This window comes from Pocillopora damicornis, chromosome 9 (genome assembly GCF_964200805.1).
Source record: "Pocillopora damicornis chromosome 9, jaPocDami1.2, whole genome shotgun sequence".
Lineage (NCBI taxonomy): Eukaryota > Metazoa > Cnidaria > Anthozoa > Scleractinia > Pocilloporidae > Pocillopora > Pocillopora damicornis.
Window position 1 is genome coordinate 7,877,609 of NC_142678.1, and position 17,550 is coordinate 7,895,158.

At 36.9% G+C, this 17,550-nt stretch overlaps 1 protein-coding gene across 1 annotated transcript in view; it reads left to right on the top strand.

Annotated features, from left to right (window-relative positions):
• The window catches only part of LOC113669626 (uncharacterized), a 25,537-nt gene continuing 7,987 nt past the window's right edge, over positions 1-17,550 (top strand). The window contains exons 1-19 of the mRNA XM_089182714.1: positions 1-246; positions 392-584; positions 1,709-2,906; positions 3,298-3,559; positions 5,281-5,498; positions 5,956-6,060; positions 6,177-6,326; positions 8,847-9,063; positions 10,036-10,143; positions 10,617-10,700; positions 11,602-11,853; positions 12,224-12,380; positions 12,866-13,006; positions 13,335-13,515; positions 14,147-15,219; positions 15,443-15,659; positions 16,139-16,172; positions 16,398-16,602; positions 17,021-17,166. Of these exons, the coding sequence (XP_089038840.1) occupies positions 178-246; positions 392-584; positions 1,709-2,906; positions 3,298-3,559; positions 5,281-5,498; positions 5,956-6,060; positions 6,177-6,326; positions 8,847-9,063; positions 10,036-10,143; positions 10,617-10,700; positions 11,602-11,853; positions 12,224-12,380; positions 12,866-13,006; positions 13,335-13,515; positions 14,147-15,219; positions 15,443-15,659; positions 16,139-16,172; positions 16,398-16,602; positions 17,021-17,166 (5,010 nt within the window). The 5' untranslated portion in view covers positions 1-177. The remainder of the gene's footprint in view (positions 247-391; positions 585-1,708; positions 2,907-3,297; positions 3,560-5,280; positions 5,499-5,955; positions 6,061-6,176; positions 6,327-8,846; positions 9,064-10,035; positions 10,144-10,616; positions 10,701-11,601; positions 11,854-12,223; positions 12,381-12,865; positions 13,007-13,334; positions 13,516-14,146; positions 15,220-15,442; positions 15,660-16,138; positions 16,173-16,397; positions 16,603-17,020; positions 17,167-17,550) is intronic.

Consider the following 17,550-nt stretch of genomic DNA (forward strand, 5'->3'; position numbering starts at 1 on the left):
AACGCGAGACAGCCTGGGTACGAACGTTGTTTTCGGAGAAGAAGAAGGCGCCATTTTTGAATTGATTATCGGTGTTTCATCAATACTAAAAAGAATCCACGACAAAAGTTCCCTTGAGGACTATCTTCAAGAGCCATTACAGAGTATACCCTGTAATGGAACGGAACTCTTGGATACATGGAGGGGGAAAGAATTCTTAAGGCGCTTCTGAATGGTGAAACAGACGATCTCTTTGAAGATACCAAGGTTGGTCTTCGCCAGTTTCACAACGAGTTTTCTTTAAAAGCAAGCTTTTGATAGTTTTAAAGTTTTATGCAGTTTAATCTATTTTGTGGATAATAACAACATTTTGACTGCATGGAATAATTATGTTTATGTTGTATGTTTTAAGAACTACCTCTCTCCATTACGATTACCTCTGAATGCCAAAAATGGCTGCAAGTTGGGCTGCAAAGTTGCAGAAGAATCTGTGTCAAAATACACATTGTTTTCAACCAAGTTTCTGAGATGTGCTATTGAGACCTTGAAAAAGGTCAAAACAAAAGGGAAACACCTTGATGAAATCACAAACTCCTTAAATTTAGGTAAGTGATGACTTCATATTTAGTGTGCGGAGTTCTCAGTAAGTCTGTCTGTCAACAAGTTGGTTGCTAGCTTTGTGGATTAGACAGCTGGCTGAAAATTTGAGGGCTCCTTCCTGGGGTCGCAAGGGGGGTGGGTGGATGCTTCCCCACAGAATATTATTTTTGAAATATTATTTCTTAAATCCATTTTATGCATTCAGTTGGAGTTGTATGCAAAGCAATATGGCTGTTAGTTGGCTAGCTGAGTAAACGTGTGCCATTTACATGTTGCAATTGGAAGAGTGCTCAACAAGCAAAATAATGCAAAGGCAATAACTTTCTTGTAGAATGTAGAAATGGCTTTTCAGAACATTGTCTGTTCGTGAAACTTTCTGTTGCAGTGATTTGTTTAAATTTTTATTTCATTTTTTTGTTCACCATTGACAAATATTATTTTACAAGAAGTGGGCAACTCAGAAATCTAGTTAGCTGGCTTTTTAGTTGGTGGGTGGCACTTAATTAGAACCCTGATTGTATATGACCTTTTTTCCCTCCAAGCATCTGAATATAAAAAAAAAACTGGCTTGATATCAATTTCACTTGGAAGACTCAAAATTTTGTTGTTTTCCTTTCCTCTAATAATCAAGCTCACAATTAATCGAATCTCTTACTCTAGTTCCAAGTTGTTTTAAAATAGGGCGGGGGGGGGGGGGGAGGGGGAGGGGATAACACCCCTGTAAAACTTCTAAAACACCTTACATCACTTTGGTGAAACCACTGTTTTAACTTTAACTCTTTAACTCCCAAGATCTGCTTATTAAATTCTCCCCACCAGCTGGTATGCATTTCCTTGTTAGTTGGTTAGTGTTGAGTCAAGGTACATGTAACAACTTCTACATGTTAATTTGGAGTATTCTCATTACCTGCTCTCAGGATAATGTATGGATATTCTAGGGAGAAGTTACTTAACTTGTAAATAATTTCTGGGAGTTTAAGGGCTAATGTGTACTAATGAACAACTTCCCTAAAAGGGTTGAAAAATAATAACTTTGTTTATGAAAGTTCATACATGTTGCTTATGAGAAGTAAAGTGACAAGCAAATTGATGACTGACTAACTCACAATTCTCTGCATTTTTGGTTTAGTGAGCACATTGCTTAGCGACACATTAGCTATTGAGAATGGTAAATACCTCAAGTTTATTCCTTCACTGGACCAACTTGGCAAGACGATATATTTGATTATTGTTCAACTTATATCTAAGTCACAGTTTGACAAGGCTTTTTGTCATGCTAGTGACTTGCTCAAGTTCATTCAAGTTGTTAAATCATGGATAAACTATGACAGTGGAAAAATGGAGAAGGAGCTCTCTTCACTTGCTACTCGAACATCTGATGCTTTGCTTCAAGGAGCAGGAAAGTTAGAGGAAGTGAAGGTAACTGCAACAGAAAGAGCATCTCATTTGTGTGTTGTTTTGGACTGGAGAAGGTTGTCATTACTTTTCCAAGTAGAAGAGGTCACACCTTCTTCATTGAAATCACTTGTGGATAAAACTTTGAAATGTGGAACAAAATATCAGCTTGACTGTGGGCAGAAGAATGTTGATTTTAAGTATCTGACAAATTTCTTTGAATCTGTTTTTAACAAGCTCATGGTGAAGTTTGGACAACTGATCATTGGTTGTTTAGACTCAATCTTGTTTGTAGCTGAACTAGGATTTCACTATGGCAGGAGTTGCAGCAAAGCTGGAATGTCAATGCAAGCCTTAGATGTTTTTGACAAACTCTTGGAAATTTCAAGAAACGTCATCCATACCAAGAATGGACACTCAAAGCTTCATACACCACATCAAATTTGTTGTTGCATTTGTTTCATTGGCAAGGCTACAATTTTGTTAAACTGCTCCTCAAATCCAACATCAGAAACTCTTGATTCTCTTGAAACAGTACTGTCAGAGGGAAGCAGACTACTTTCACAACTATTAAAATGCAAGGGTTTGTCATCATCAATGTTGAAAGTTGTTTCAGATTCCTTAGAGTATTTCAGAGTTACTTTACAAAATTATTCCACCAAAGAAACAAAAAAAGCAACACCCCTCTCATGGAAAATTTGTCAAGAGGCAATGCAGCTACTCAAGTTATATGGGACAATTCTGTCACGTCATTGTGAACTCATCAAGAATGCTCTGCACAAAGCCAGCAGTGACAACTTGATTTTACAGTATACCCAACAGTTACAAAAGACCACAGCAAGACAACTGACCCTCTTGAACTTTGTAATTTCTTCTTATCAAGATCAGCTGAAAAGTGAAGAGAAGGCAAAAGTTTGTGACAGGAGTTCAAGGTTAGGAAATCCAAACATGTATCTATTAATTCATATAAAAACACCAGTGATGATGTATGTTTTGGTTCAGTTTTATCCTAGGTTCAAACTTTACCTTGTCTTAAGTCTATTAGCATACATCGCCATATCCAAAACAAAAGAAAATTAAATTTGAACCAATGTTAAGATTGAATTGCAACAAATATATTATCATTTTGATAATAAATTTGAGTGTAGTGAAGCGGATGATCTCCATTATCAGGTAGAACTCCTTATCCTGCAAAAGAAAAGTATTCTACTGTACAGTTTGTTACTACAGTATGCAAGAGGTTAAGGGCAAAATACATGTTCAGTGTATGTTAATTGTTGCACAAAGTGCAGTTTTTGATACACAGTTTTCTTTTATTCACAGAATTTATATCCTAAGAGAATGTTTTACAGTTGCACAACAGGCAAACAAGGTTATTCAAAATGCTCTTGAAGATCCTGACATTCCTATGTCTCAGAATGAGCTGCGATGGCTAGGTAGCAGTGTCTACAATGTAGGCTGTGTGTCTTATAAAAGTGACTGTTTTGCTGAGGGAGTGCCATTGCTAGCTCTTGCTTGTGATGAGTTAAAAATCTGGAGCTTTGGGGCTGAAACAGAGGAGAAAATCGTTCTCCAAGCTGAAGAGGTACAGTCTGTTAAATTTGTTAAGTGTCATATTTGAAGTTTAATGAAATAATATTTCTGTTGAACTATAGTTTTATCCTCTGGATGAGGGTTTTCCTTGCATAAAATGTTGCATTCAAGTACTGTTTCAACAACTGACTTTTGGAAGGCTGGTATTCTAAGCTAGAACAGGATCATTTAATACAATCAACAACTACCAGCACCCTTCAAATGTTTTAATTACCATTAGATAAATACATGTAGAAGCAGTGAACAATATTGTTGGACCTACAAAACTGACCAATCAGAATTTTTTGACACTGCATTACACTTACAGGAAGAAATATGGTGTCACAAGGAAGTTATTATTTATTCGGATTGACAAGGGTCCTTTTTGTGACCATCCGTAACTATCCAATGAAATGATATGGCCATTTGTTACTCTCCTGTTCAAACTTGAAGGTGAACATTTAAGTGTTGTTGGTTCAGTGGACTCTGGAGTGAAAGTTCACTGGCTGGGTCATTGCGGCATGTTTGTGATCAAGACACTCTACTCTCACTGCTCTCTCTTTACCCAGTGCCTAGTCGTTCAAAAGGCAGTAAGACATATTCTAGGATTAAAAGTTTAACTTGTCCTTGATTTCCCTCGCTAGCTAAATCATACTTTGAACAACTCAGCTCAGAAGTATTAATGGGTGTTGGAAGACTTTTAAACTGCTTTGTGGTGGGGGTGGGGGTGGGGGTAACCTTTTTATGAAACTGGTATTTCTTCCAGAGGAATCACTAATACTCCATAGTAATCAATTCATGGAATTACAGTCAAGTCGCTGACGGTTCAACTCGCCAACGCCAACGCCAACTCGCCAAGTGTAAAATCAAGTAGAAACGTTGGCAAGTTGGTCTTCAATCCAGTGCAACTTATTAGAAGTTAAACATAAAGAATAGTACAAAATCTTTAGTACAAAAACAATTTTTTTCTTCCTACAAAGTTTATAAGGATCTCATTGCAAATAAAGAAAGGTAAACATTGCTAATGACTATCAAAGCTTCAGACATGAAAGAGTTATTGTGTGACAACAACACTTTAAGACTCATTACATCAATTGGTCAGATTTTTTTTTAGATTTTAGAAAACTTGGCTTTCTAGACAAGATCTTTTGTAAAAAAAAACAAGTATTTTTATTTTCAACAAAGTTTATAGGGATGTCAAGGCAAATAAAGCAAGGTGAAGATTGCCAACGGCCAAAAAAGATGCAAACGAGTTCTTGCGACATCCCTATAAACTTTGTGGGAAATAAAAAGAATTGTTTTTTTACTTAAGATCTTGTCTAGAAAGCCAAGCTTTCTGAAAAGAAATCTGACTAATTGATATGATGAGTATTTACAGTGTTGTTGGCACACAATAAATCATTTCCGTCTGAAGCTTTTGTAGTCATTGGTGATGTTTACCTTGCTTTATTTGCAATGAGATCCTTATAAACTTTGTTGGAAGAAAAAAAATTGTTTTTTTACTAAAGATCTTTTACTTTTCTATATGTTTAACTTCTAATAAGTTGTACTGGATTGAAGACCAACTCACCGACCTTTCTACTCGATTTTACACGTCGGCAAGTTGGTGTTGGCAAGTTGAACCATTGGCAACTTGACTGGATACCAATTCATGATTCTGAAACTGAAATAAGCTGTGACAAAATTGGCCAAGTTGAAAATGTTTGAAAGGCAATGTTTGAAAATGATCTTCAGGTTAAGCTGCTCACAAAGTATGCCTTGCTGGTTGACTGTCAAAGAAGAGCTGGAGGAATCAGGGATGCACTAAAGACTGCTACAACTCTGGTCCTGATAGCACTGAAAACAACAAATGATGCCCACATCATAAAACAGCAAGTCAAACTGTGGGCCTCAGTGAAACATGAACTGACAAAGAATCTTCAGGATGAAGAAAAACTGTTTGAAAGATCCAGGTTTGTAAAACAGTTCAAAAGAAATATCACATTTTTATTTTTTTATGTGGATTAATTTGAAAGCTTGTTTGTTATAAGCTGATCTCATATCATACTGTGTAAACAAAGTTAAGATAGTGCAAAAAGGATCACATGCATGCATGTTGATTTCATAATCACTCAGAATGTACTTCCTGAAATTATTATGACATAACCATGGAAATGTAAGAGATTTTTCTTCTCATTTCTCAAAAATCCCAGTTTATTGCAGGGTCAAGGCTTCCCAGGGATTGGACAAATTATAAGAGGGAAGAAAAATGGGGGCCTTCTCCTTATAGTTTTTATTGTTGACTCTGGAGATAAAAGTTGTAGTGATCATTTAAGTTTAAATGATATTATAACAGCATAGAACAATGGTAAGAATCAATAAAAGAGGAGACAGTCTAAAGAAATTTGTTGGTTCCTCTTTTCTTCCCAGAACCCTGTGCAGTGCATTTGCAGAGCAAGAAGATACAGAAGATGTTGAAGAAAGCCAGCTTTGTTTTGTTTTACAGGAAGAGCTTGCTTGTTACAAGACAAAAAGGTAACAACAGGAGCTTCTAACAAGATTTTCATTCGAATCCTGATATTTCACATAATGTTTTCTTTTGTAAGTGAAATACCTGCCCAAAGGTTTAATTTGCCCTTAACTGTTTTCAGCTATGACACAGCAGTAGAGCAAATTGCAGTCATCAAACAGATAATGGAGCTGTACCTTGTTCAAGAAGATGAATTCCACCATGCGTCAGCTATGTTAGAACTTGCTATAGCTTTGCATAGCCTAGGAGATGTAGAGCTTGAAAAAGAGAAGTAAGTGTTTTATCCTGGAAGATTATATAATAGTTTCATGCATTAAAGGCCTATAGTGTTGTTGGACAGGATGGCAAAATGATTGATTGCATGTAAAACATGATTGCATGTAAAAAAAAATTGCAAAAGGAAGGAAGATTTGGTTACAGTTAAACCTGTGTCAGGCAGGCACCTTGTATTAAGTGGACTCTACTGACCCAAGCCTGAATTTTTTTTCTCCCATATACATGTTGTGGTGCAATTTTATCCTTGGTTCAAATTTTCTTTTCCTTTGTTTTTGGGTATTGTAATGTATGATAATGAGTTTGAAACAAAGGAAAAGAAAAGTTGAACCAAGGATAAAATTGAACCACAACATACACATGTATTTTGAAACAATCATTTACTCAGCTGATACCTCTTCAAGTGGACATGGACATCAAATTTAAACCCTTTTCAGTTTAATCCTTTCTCAGTATTTATAATAAAGTTTGGATATAACACGCGCTGTCATTGGTTGAAAGAGCATGCTCTATGAGAGTATAGAGCATAGAACTGAGCTAAAGCTGTCATGCCATCTGCCAAATTGTACCATGTTCGACCTTTCTGGGACTTCTTTTTAGCTTTTTTCCGATAATTGAAAGTAAAATTTTGGAACAAGCGAGCCAGCAAGTAGCAACAGAAGAACCAAACAAAGGCGAGTTTTGCGGCGCTGTCATCCCAAGTGATCTTCATGTTCCGGTGAATTCGGCTGTAGTTCATTTAAAAAACACTCGCCTTGAACAGTTTGTTTTCTACCTTATAATGTGAAAAAACTCGCGTGTTTTTTATGAGCCATAATTCGGCTGAAGTTCACTGAACATTTCACTTGAAGATTCTGTATTAGAAACTTCAGGCAAAAGCATTAAAATCGACCTGCCGAACTATTTTAGTTTGTAAACTATTGCAGATTGTGAACTTTGATGGTTTTTTAACTTTGATGGTTTGACACTTTTGACAGCTTTTGTCTTGTAGAGCCAATTAGATTATTTGAACCATTCTAACGGATTCTGATTGGCTTATTGTAGCGTGCTCTATGAGAGTATAGAGCATGCTGACGACATTGTTGTTCGCTTTGGAAATAAAGTTTGTTTTGAAAATTGGAAGTAATGCATGGGGAATTTGACGGATTCTTTATTATAAAACAAATAGAAAAGCCTTGACTGTGTTCTGTTCTGTTATAAAGCACTTAGGAAGCAGCTAGAGCACTCAAGAAGTGGGAAGAAACACTCAACTACGTCTCGTGTTTCTCCCTACACTTCTTTTGTGCTCTAGCTGCTTCCTGCGTGCTTTATAACAGAACAGAGCACAGTCAAGGCTTCTCCATTTGTTAAATAAAACCTGCTTCAGTTGGGAACCACTTTTAGAAATTTGAGTCGCATTTACTTGAAGTTTTACTTTTAATAGTTTCTACTAGTAATTGAGTGTTATTCCTACCCAAAATGGTCAGATTCTAAAGGTTGCTCCTTAAAACTTTGTTTTATTTGGGGTGTAACCTTTTACCTCTTAAGAATGACTGGGATCTACATGTCATTTCTCCTTATAGCATCACTGCTCAATCAAACATTAAGGTCATGAGAATAAAGAAAATAATTCAGCAAACTAAAGAACCTCATGATTTACGAGCAAACTTCCCTTGTCAGTACTATAGGAAATGTATAAGGAGCAGTTTGGAAAACATAGATGATTTATACCAGTAATTTGTACCTATGGTCATTTCATACCCATGGTCATTTTGTACCCATGGTTGTTTCATAACCACAGTCATTTCATATCCATGGTGGTTTTTTGTACCCACAATCATTTTGTACCCATATTAGTTGTTTCATACCCATGCATGGTCGTTTCATATCTACAGTTGTTTTGTACCCATGGTTGTTTTGTATCCAGTCATTTCATACCCAAATTCAGTCAATTTGTACTCAGTTTGAGCCAGTTTGTACCCAAATGGCTGGTTCATTCCTACCTGTCCCAATATACATTCATTCAAAATACCTCACACACAAGCACATGAACACATGTTGATTGTTGTGTATGACAAATTAGTAGAGCCAAGCAATCAAGATCCAAGCAAAATTATTTTGTGTATACTTGCAACCTTGTTAACACAAGATAAGTGTGATATTTTTAATGAACCAGTCTATTGTTTACACTTTTGACTTTCTTGACAATGAAAGTTAGTGGAAGTGTGATATTTTTTCCCCCTTAGTTATTAGCAATTATAGATTTGTTCCTTTGTTTATTCTATTCTTACTATAAATACTTAACACAGAAAAGATACTTTTTTAGTATGGGCACAAAAGGACTCAACTGAATAGGTGCAAATCAACAGAACTGCATGGGTACAAAACAGCTGTGGGTACAAACTGACTGGTAACAACACAGTAGGTTGATGTTTTAACTATTGTTGCACGACTTACTGAACCCTTGTTAAGCAGACACCAGCAAGAGTTATGCCAGAGCCTGCTTAATACGTAACTCACTGCATCTTTGTTTCTTCAGATCTGCACTTGAGTACTGTCAAGAAGCTGGGGAAATTCTAGAGCAGTTATTGGACTCAGAAGGCTGCAAAGACGAGGAGGGAAACTTGCAAGCATGTCTGCTGGATAGACTTGGTGCTGTCTATTTATGGCTGGCTTTGTTTGAGCACAAAGATGCCATGAATGACAGAGCAACTTCAGCAATGCAAGAGCTCAGTGACAGTTATGAAGCCAAAGAGGTACACCAGTCTTGATAAGATCTGAAAGATTAACTTCTCAAAACCAATGACAATGTGTTTCTCTGTTAGCTAGTACTGAGAATTTACAGTTACCTCCCAAAGCCTTATTAAGTAACCTTTTTGATAGTTTTTTTTGGCCCCTCAGCTCAACAGGCTTAGAGAGTAAAAATACAGAGTTAATATGAAACTAACTTAAGCATACAAATCTATTTTTTCTTTCTTCTCTTTTTGCAGTACCTCTCTGGAAACAATTAGTTATAAATAAAAATAAAACGATATTGTTAGCTTACATCCTTACTAAGTGTGACTTATATTAGAGAGGCACTGGTGAAAATTAAAGGTTAAGTCCATACCTGTGTGAATTGATCCAGCCAGGAGTGTTGCCACTAACCATGGATGGGGTGCTTTTCCATCATGGGTTACCCCTCTGTCCTAAGCATTTAGTGAGGCTCCCCTGACAGTTTGCTGGTATCCATCTTTACTTCTGGATGCAGAAAGGCATTATTAGAATAAAGCATCTTGCCCAAAAACACAATTTGATGACCTACCCAGGTCTTGAAGCTTGACCTCTTGAGGTCATATTAGCTGTTAGGTCACTGTGCCTCCAACTAAGGGAGGCACTGGAGCAAGATTTTTATTTCGGTTAACTTGAAGTCGAGAGTGTTACTTGAATGTGTAAACCAGAATTGGACTGATTTTACATTTTTCCTTTTTATTAACAAATTTGCAGGAACAAATTGTTTTCTTTGATAAAATTTCGTGTGCCTGTCCTACTATGAACATGAATTTGTTATCAGTTTTTTTTTCTAACAACAGTATACATGTACATGACTTGTGTGACCATGCAGAAGGGAAAGGGGTTATGACATTGGACCTCAGGTGCATCCCTAAAAGTATCTCTTTCCCATTGGACCTCAGGTGCATCCCTGAAATTATCAGACTGTTAAATAAAACTTTGGTGCTACATTTCAGATAGAAGATATTTGCCTGGAGCAACCATTTATGGCATCACTTCATGCAGCTTTGGAAACATGGATGGCACTAAGAACCAAATCACTGCAACAAGACCCCAGTGGAAAGGTAAATGTTTCCTGGTGAAAGCATTTTGGGACAATGTATACTTTTTGATCTTGTCAAAACATTTTATGTTGTGAGATTTCTTTCTTTGAAACTGAGTGAACTTATAGTATTTCAAGAACAGTTTCTTTCATGAGGAATTTGTCATGAGAACTAAAAACATAACTGATCAGCTTTTAATACTTTTAGATGTTTCACCATTTCACAAGGTCACCACCCCCCCCCCCCCCCCAGTATTTCATCAGGCTTCCCTTGACAGTTTGCCACCAGCCATCAATACTCCTGACTTAAAAGAGGTGTTGTGAAAGTGCAGTTTTTTGCTCATGAACACAACACAAAGACACAGCCAGGTCTCAAACCCAGACCTCATGACTATAAGTCCACAGCACTAATCATTGGGCCACTGCATCCCCCATGGTAGATCATACATTTATTCTTGGATTAATGTTAGCCTCACTGACTTTTTCATGTTTCAGGTTAACCTGGACCATTTTATTAATCCTGAGGAGACGTATCATTACTTGCTTATCACAGCAGAAATGTTTGGGCTTTTAAAACAGGTGAAACTTGCTACATACTTTCATAGGTGACAATTTGGATTTCTCGAAAGCAGTGACTGTTCATGCAGTGCTGTCATAACATTATGACCTTAGCAATAGGAATGTTTTTCAGCACAAGGAATGACAACAGTGTGAAGAGATTTTTCTATATGATGGAAAAGTCTATCATTCAAAAGATTTTCTCCATTCAGGTCTTTTTTATTTTGTAAAATGAAAGTGTTATTTAAGTCCTTCACTTTGTTATCAGTGGTGTAATGAATGATTCAGCTCCTGTGTCAGTAGGGGTTATAACAAGATAGTGTGGTTTTATCAGCGGGGTTGATAATATATACTCAGTGTATGTTCCTGAGGGAAACAGTTTTGTTTTCCCAAGAGTCCTGATGTTCCATAAGACAAAGCTAAGGGAAAACAAAACTAGCTAGGGTTAACTTTCCCAAGGGACCATCAATTAAGTGCTTTGTCATATATTTAGACTTTTCCTTAAACAATCATATGGCAAAAACAAACAAACAAAGACACTGATCACATGCTGTTGTATTTGGCATGCGGGCAACAACTGCACAATTGTATCCTGGTCAGGGTACATTTGAATTCGATCAGGGGCATGTGACCGAGAATCAACCAATCACAGTGATCATTTTGTTGAGTGAAAGTTGAGGTATATATATTAACTGGCCACTGAAAAGAGTTTTTGAAGCTGATGTTAGGTTAGCTCTTCATCAGAGCTAATAATGAAGGGCTAATACTTGAAATATCAGCTTTAGAAACTCTTTTTGGCAGCAAATTTACATGTACATAATCAACTCAGCTGATGAAACCAAATTATGTAAAGTAACCCCCACAGTTACTCATTAGAAACTTTCCCCTTTTATTCTTTTAACGAATGAATTGTTCCTCGCAGCCCCTCAAAAAGGTTGGTGCTCTGTACATGGCTGCCAGTATATCCCAATCATTTGGTACCAAAGATATGCTGGATAGTGGATTGTGTGCCCTAAGTGATGCTGTTCACTTGATGTGTGACATGCTGGACTTGTCACATGCTTCAGTTATTCTGTCTCATGCCACCAACCTGATGAATAGATTTGAGCCATGCAGTACATCGTGGGTTCAGTTCTTGTTGGCCAAGAGTCACTATTTGCTGGTGACAGGAAAGGTATAAATAATCAAAATCATTATTAACCCTTGGCTATCACTTCCATAGGAAATTTTCCCCCCTGTCTACTCACTTGTCTACTTGATATTATTTTCATTGTTGTTGTGAGGAGAATCCTGTCTTGGTCACACTCAATCATGCAGACATATGGTACACTTGCTATTACTAGGTGCCAAATAACTTGGAACTACCTTTAGCAGGGAGACTATGAACCAGCTAGTCTCAGAGATCAAATTGTAGTATATAGTGTAAGTGGGCCCCTTTAGATTATCTCATCTCACTTGGAAAAAAAAAATTGCTATTTTTAAACAGGTGATTGCTTAGCTTGCTACATGTGTGTTGCTCATGATTCTAACAGATTAATGTTTAGTTTTCAGAAGGAGAGGACTCTCTAAAAGAAGCATCAGAGAGTGAAGTCTTTACACACAAGAGCTATAAGTCACACCTGTTGAAAGCTAGATGGCAATCAATTTGCTGTAAATATGCAATGTTCCCACCTACAGTCCATGAATTTAAGATAGTTGTTGGTACGTTCACTTTTTGTCTTTAGAGATACGTCTTTCCAACAGCTAGGTCTGCTTTCTCTACAATTATTTAGTAACTTTGCATAATGGGAATGGGTGAACATTCCATCAGGTGGCTCTTCTTGTCCACTGATTCCAGGTCAAATCGGATTTCAATGCTGGTTTTTAAGAACCCTGTGGAAAGACCTGTAGAGCAAGGACAAGAACCAACAACAAACTCAACCCACATGTGGTACCAGGTCCCAGAATTGAACCTATGCGAGGAAAGGGCTCTTACCCCTGCCAACCCCACCTTCCCAATTGATATTTATTTTTCATGCTGGAACTGTTGCCTAGTGACCTGCTTTAAACATTTAGGGAGACTTAATACTAGCAAAACAGTCAGTTCAACCAGATAATGTTTTGGTACTAATTAACCACTCAGTCAATTGATCAGTTTATCAGTCATTACCAACAGTTAATTTGTTCTTAATTATTATCATTTTTAGATCCTCTGCTTGGTTCACTGACTCCTCTGGAATGGGCCATAGATGAGCTTCATAAGCTAACACAAATGGCTGAGGAGATCTTTGGTTTGGATGTATTTTGTACTGGCAAACAGATGCACAAACAAGAGGTAAATTTGTCAGGTAAGGGAATTGGAAAATTTTTGTGTCCATTCTTGACACAACTCTGGAGAGCTCTGTTTTGCAAGTTAGTACCCCTGATTTCTAAGAGCTTCCACTAGGGACAATGTGTCCTGACAATCGGGATGATATACTTAAGTCATGTGGTAAGCAATACTGCACAGTCCTACTTCAGGCTTTGAGATAGAGTCATGGTTGTAATTTGATTAGTTAAAACCCTACTTTAAATAATAGGGAAAGTGTAATCAACTGAAACATGAGAAGTTTTCATCTTTTTTATCGTTGACCTTTTTAATGCATATTCTGACATCTATTCTTTTTGTATGTGAAGATTTGCTAGCCAGGTCAGAGGGTTCTGGCCAAAGCCTTTTTAGACTGTCTATCCTAAATGACTTGCTGTCAGCCCTGTTACAAGCTGGTCAGCTGTATGCTCATCAGGGAGCTGTGAGGGAAGCATTGAGGCAATTTGTGGATGGAATTACACTGGCAAGGCAATTTTGCCTGCCATACAGGTAAACTATTCATATTCAGTAAAAGTTCTGTTAAAGTTTTGGACCCTCACCAAAACAAAATGTCAGTGATCTTTTAAGAAAAAAATAAAGTTAGATACTAAGCCAATCATAAAATTTAGTTTAAAGATTGTTGTAAGAGCTCCAAATGTCAAAACTTTTTGGAACAGAGGGGCATTAGTATGAAAACTGCTACAGTAAAAAGTGTGTATTTTATTTATATTGTAACTTACATATTTCACATATATTTTGATTGGTTCTTACCTGTGATCTGTTGAAGGATAGATACATAGATGATGTTACCTTAGGTCTGTTCAATAATAGATCACATAATGTCTAAATGTGTTAAACATTAGTGACACACTCAGCTGCACCTCACAAGCCACTTCTGTGATCTTGCCACATATTGATGTAATGTGTGATCTACACTAACTGAACAGAAGCACAGCAACACACCAACTGTAGAATTTATTTGCGAACCAGATTGAAACTTGATTGTAACCTTGAGAATTTGTTCTTATTGTCCATAATTGCTTGTTTGTTTGAGTGCATTATTATTTTGAGATTAGAAAAAAGGTGAAGGAGTTCAGTCTGAGATTTGAATGTTCTAAAATCAGGTCTTTGAATTTTTTAGGACTATGGAATTCCTTATCAATATTGCGCAGCTTGAGGTGATGCAAGGCAAGACAGAAAAGAGCCAATGTAGGGTTGATCAGGTGCAGAGAATCCTTCGACCAACTATGAAATCTGAAAGCAAGTCTAAACTCTCCGAATGTTGTGTTCAAGAACCACTGTTCACAGAACATCCACAAACATGTGAATGTGTAGGTTGCCTTGATCCTGTATTGCATGTTATCTTTGTGGAGTACTTGATGAGTCTTTCCAACCACCTTGCACTTACCTCAAGACCTGAACAATCATTGCTAGCCTTGGATGTGGCCAACTTAGTTTGTGAAACTGCTATGTATAAAATAAAACATGCTTTAAAAAGACTTGATGCTGTTGTGTATCCTTTGGAAACCAATGATGAAAGTTCAAAGGGAACAAAGAAAAGAAAAGGAGCCAATTCTGGAAGAGGGAGAAAACAGAAGAAGGATGCAGTGGCAACAGAATGCTCTATTTCGCAGTCCATGTTCAGTCAGCATCAAGTTACTTTGCATTGCATGAATGCCAAGACCTTACTTCAGAATGGAAACCTTACAAGAGCCAATCTTGTGTTATCAGAAGCAATGGTGCTATTACACTATTTAGAAAATGTGAATCAGAGCATCCCAGCTCACTTGCTACATCATAAAGCCATTTTACTACACTTACAGGGAGTAGCAGTATTGCTTGGAAACAGGAATTTGGCTAGTGAAGTTTCTGTAGATCATAACTGGTTTTATAAGACTCAGATGAACACCACATCTTGTGGAAATACAGAAGAAAATCCTATTGTTGTTGTGGATGATGAAGAACCTGAGCTTGAAATGCCAAGAAAGGCTTCAAATAGAAAAACCAGGACTTCTAAAGCTGTGGAAAAAACTTCTACTTTGGATAATGGGAGGAAGAAGTCTTCAAGAGCAAAGGGCAGGGGAAAGAACAAAAAAGTAACAGAGGAGCATTTAGAATGTGAGAAATCTGATGCAAATCCTGAACAAAAGCCAAAGCAACAAACTAGGAAACCATCTAAAGCTATTTGTAGTGGTGTGGGTGATCATATCCAAGGTATAGACCATTGTTTCCCAACTCTCGTTTCATAACACACCAGTATCCTCTCTAGACATAGGACCATTTGAGATGGTCCCACCACAATTTTGTGAAAAATCATACCACTTAAAAATCTCAGCGCTTAATAGGACTAGCCTGTCTGAATTAGATGCATATCAGCTACAAATTATTCAAGTTGTTGGTTTTGTTTTGACATTTCTCTCTTTCCTTCCCTATTCAGCTTCTGTCAAACAGCTCAATCAAGCCATCCAGTACTTCAGTAAAGCATTTAATCTCTGTCAAGTGTGTCCTCCTCCTGCCCTGTTCTCTGACATCTGTCAAGGATTAGCCTTCTGCCTTGGAAGATCAGCACCTGAACTCACAACATACTACTTAAACTTGTCCATGTCTGTTACTCTTAGACATCAAGCTGTTACCAGAACAGGAAAGAGAATAAAGTAAGACCTTACTATATATTATTGACTGAGTATTAAATGACATTGGAATTAAATGGTGTAAATTGTTTTTGTTTTGTTTGGCTGATATGAATTCAACATTAAATTTGTTGAATTGGCAAATTTACCACATCCAAATCAGCAAAATGGTTATTTTTCAACTTTTTTCCAGAAATTGTAGCAAATGTGTCAGAAATGAGTGATATTTACCATGTTTAAATAAGCAAGTGTGTAAAAACTTTCCTTTCAACCTGTTGTGTCCTTCATATCCTCACCATGGTATAGATGCCAAAGAGTAGTTGTTTAGCATAATTTGGAACTAGGTTAGAGAACACTCACCCACACTACAAAGAGAATGGCAAGGTTTACCAACTTTTTGTTGATTTAAGTTGTAGTTCAACTCAAATTTATTGATTATGACCTCACTGACCAATGTCCAGGGGTGTATTGTGATTGAATCCACTGTTATTTTGTTATTTCAGGAGATTAGCAAAGAATTTTTCTCAACCTTTGCCAGTAAGTACTTGTAACTACTCTGATGCACTTGGTAGATTTCTATTTGTTATGTATATCCTCTCAGCTATTATTAAATCTCAGTGGCCAAAAGGCACATCAAAGTTTGTCTGTTCCTCTGGATGGGATGCCAAAACAGGGAACTAGAACATGGGATGCCAGAACAGGGAACTAGATAAATCTACAAATAGATTTCTCTTTGTTTCCTTATTTCCTTTTGTCTGCTAGGAGAATGAAAGAGATCTAGTGCAGCTTGCAGAACATCTTTCTTCCTTGTCACTTGATGACTCTTCTACTGATAATACTCACCATAAACTGGCAGCTCTGGTAAAGACTCGAAATATCATGAAGTTTTCTTTGTGTGCAAATGAAAGAGGAAAACTATGTCTATTTACTCCAGAAGAGATTTCCCTTTTGCAGAACATGCCTAAAGGTACATTAAAATTATTTTAAAAGAGATAGATAGCTTCCAGTTGTGTTATGCAGCCAAACCAGCATTAAATAAAGTGTTTAAGAGTTCAACTTCCTCTGGACTGGCTTGTATGACAGTATGACTTTAATAACATGAAAATTTATTCTTCCTATAAACTGTGATAATTATTTATATGAAATGATTTGAGTTCTTTACACAAAATTACATTGTTAAAAATGTTTTGATGCCAGAACACCACACTAAAACTCTAGCCAATTCTTCTGCTTGTGTCACATAGATAATTGCATTTTTCATGATCTGACATTTCTTTAACAATTAGAACTGAAACTTAATTCATAACGTTAAGCAAATAATGAATTAGGTAATAATCCTGTAGTGGGATATTGGTGAGGTAGGAAATAAAATTATTGTTTTCTAGAGTGGACTGTTTGCACTTTGGAAACCTTCACACATCCAGTGAGCAAGGACAGAGAACTGCTGATCAGCAGGATGAGGGCTGGCTGTGATCCTGCTGTGGTTAAGATTAACACAACATCTGGAGAGGAACAGAGCAAGGATTGCATTGTATGTCACTTTGTTTGTAACAACTTAATTTTATTACAATTACTCTGTTAGATTCACTTAGGGAGAGTGGAGATTCTATCACTAAGTTGGAAGAGGTAGTAGCTTACCATCAGTGGTGATTCTGTAATAAAAGATCTGATTGTAAGCTTTGTCTGAGGCCACTGCAATGAGTTCTTAGGTAAAGCACTAATTAAACTCTCATACCTCTTTATGTAGAAGATAAGTATGAATACTTGTAGCTTGATTAAGCAAACTATCTGGGATATCTGACATAGCCTGAGCTTAGCTGATGAATTCTCATTTAACCACTAGAAAGTCTGTAAGTAATGATAATGAACATAACCAAACTTACCAGTATGTTCTTTTGGCAATGCAATTCAACTT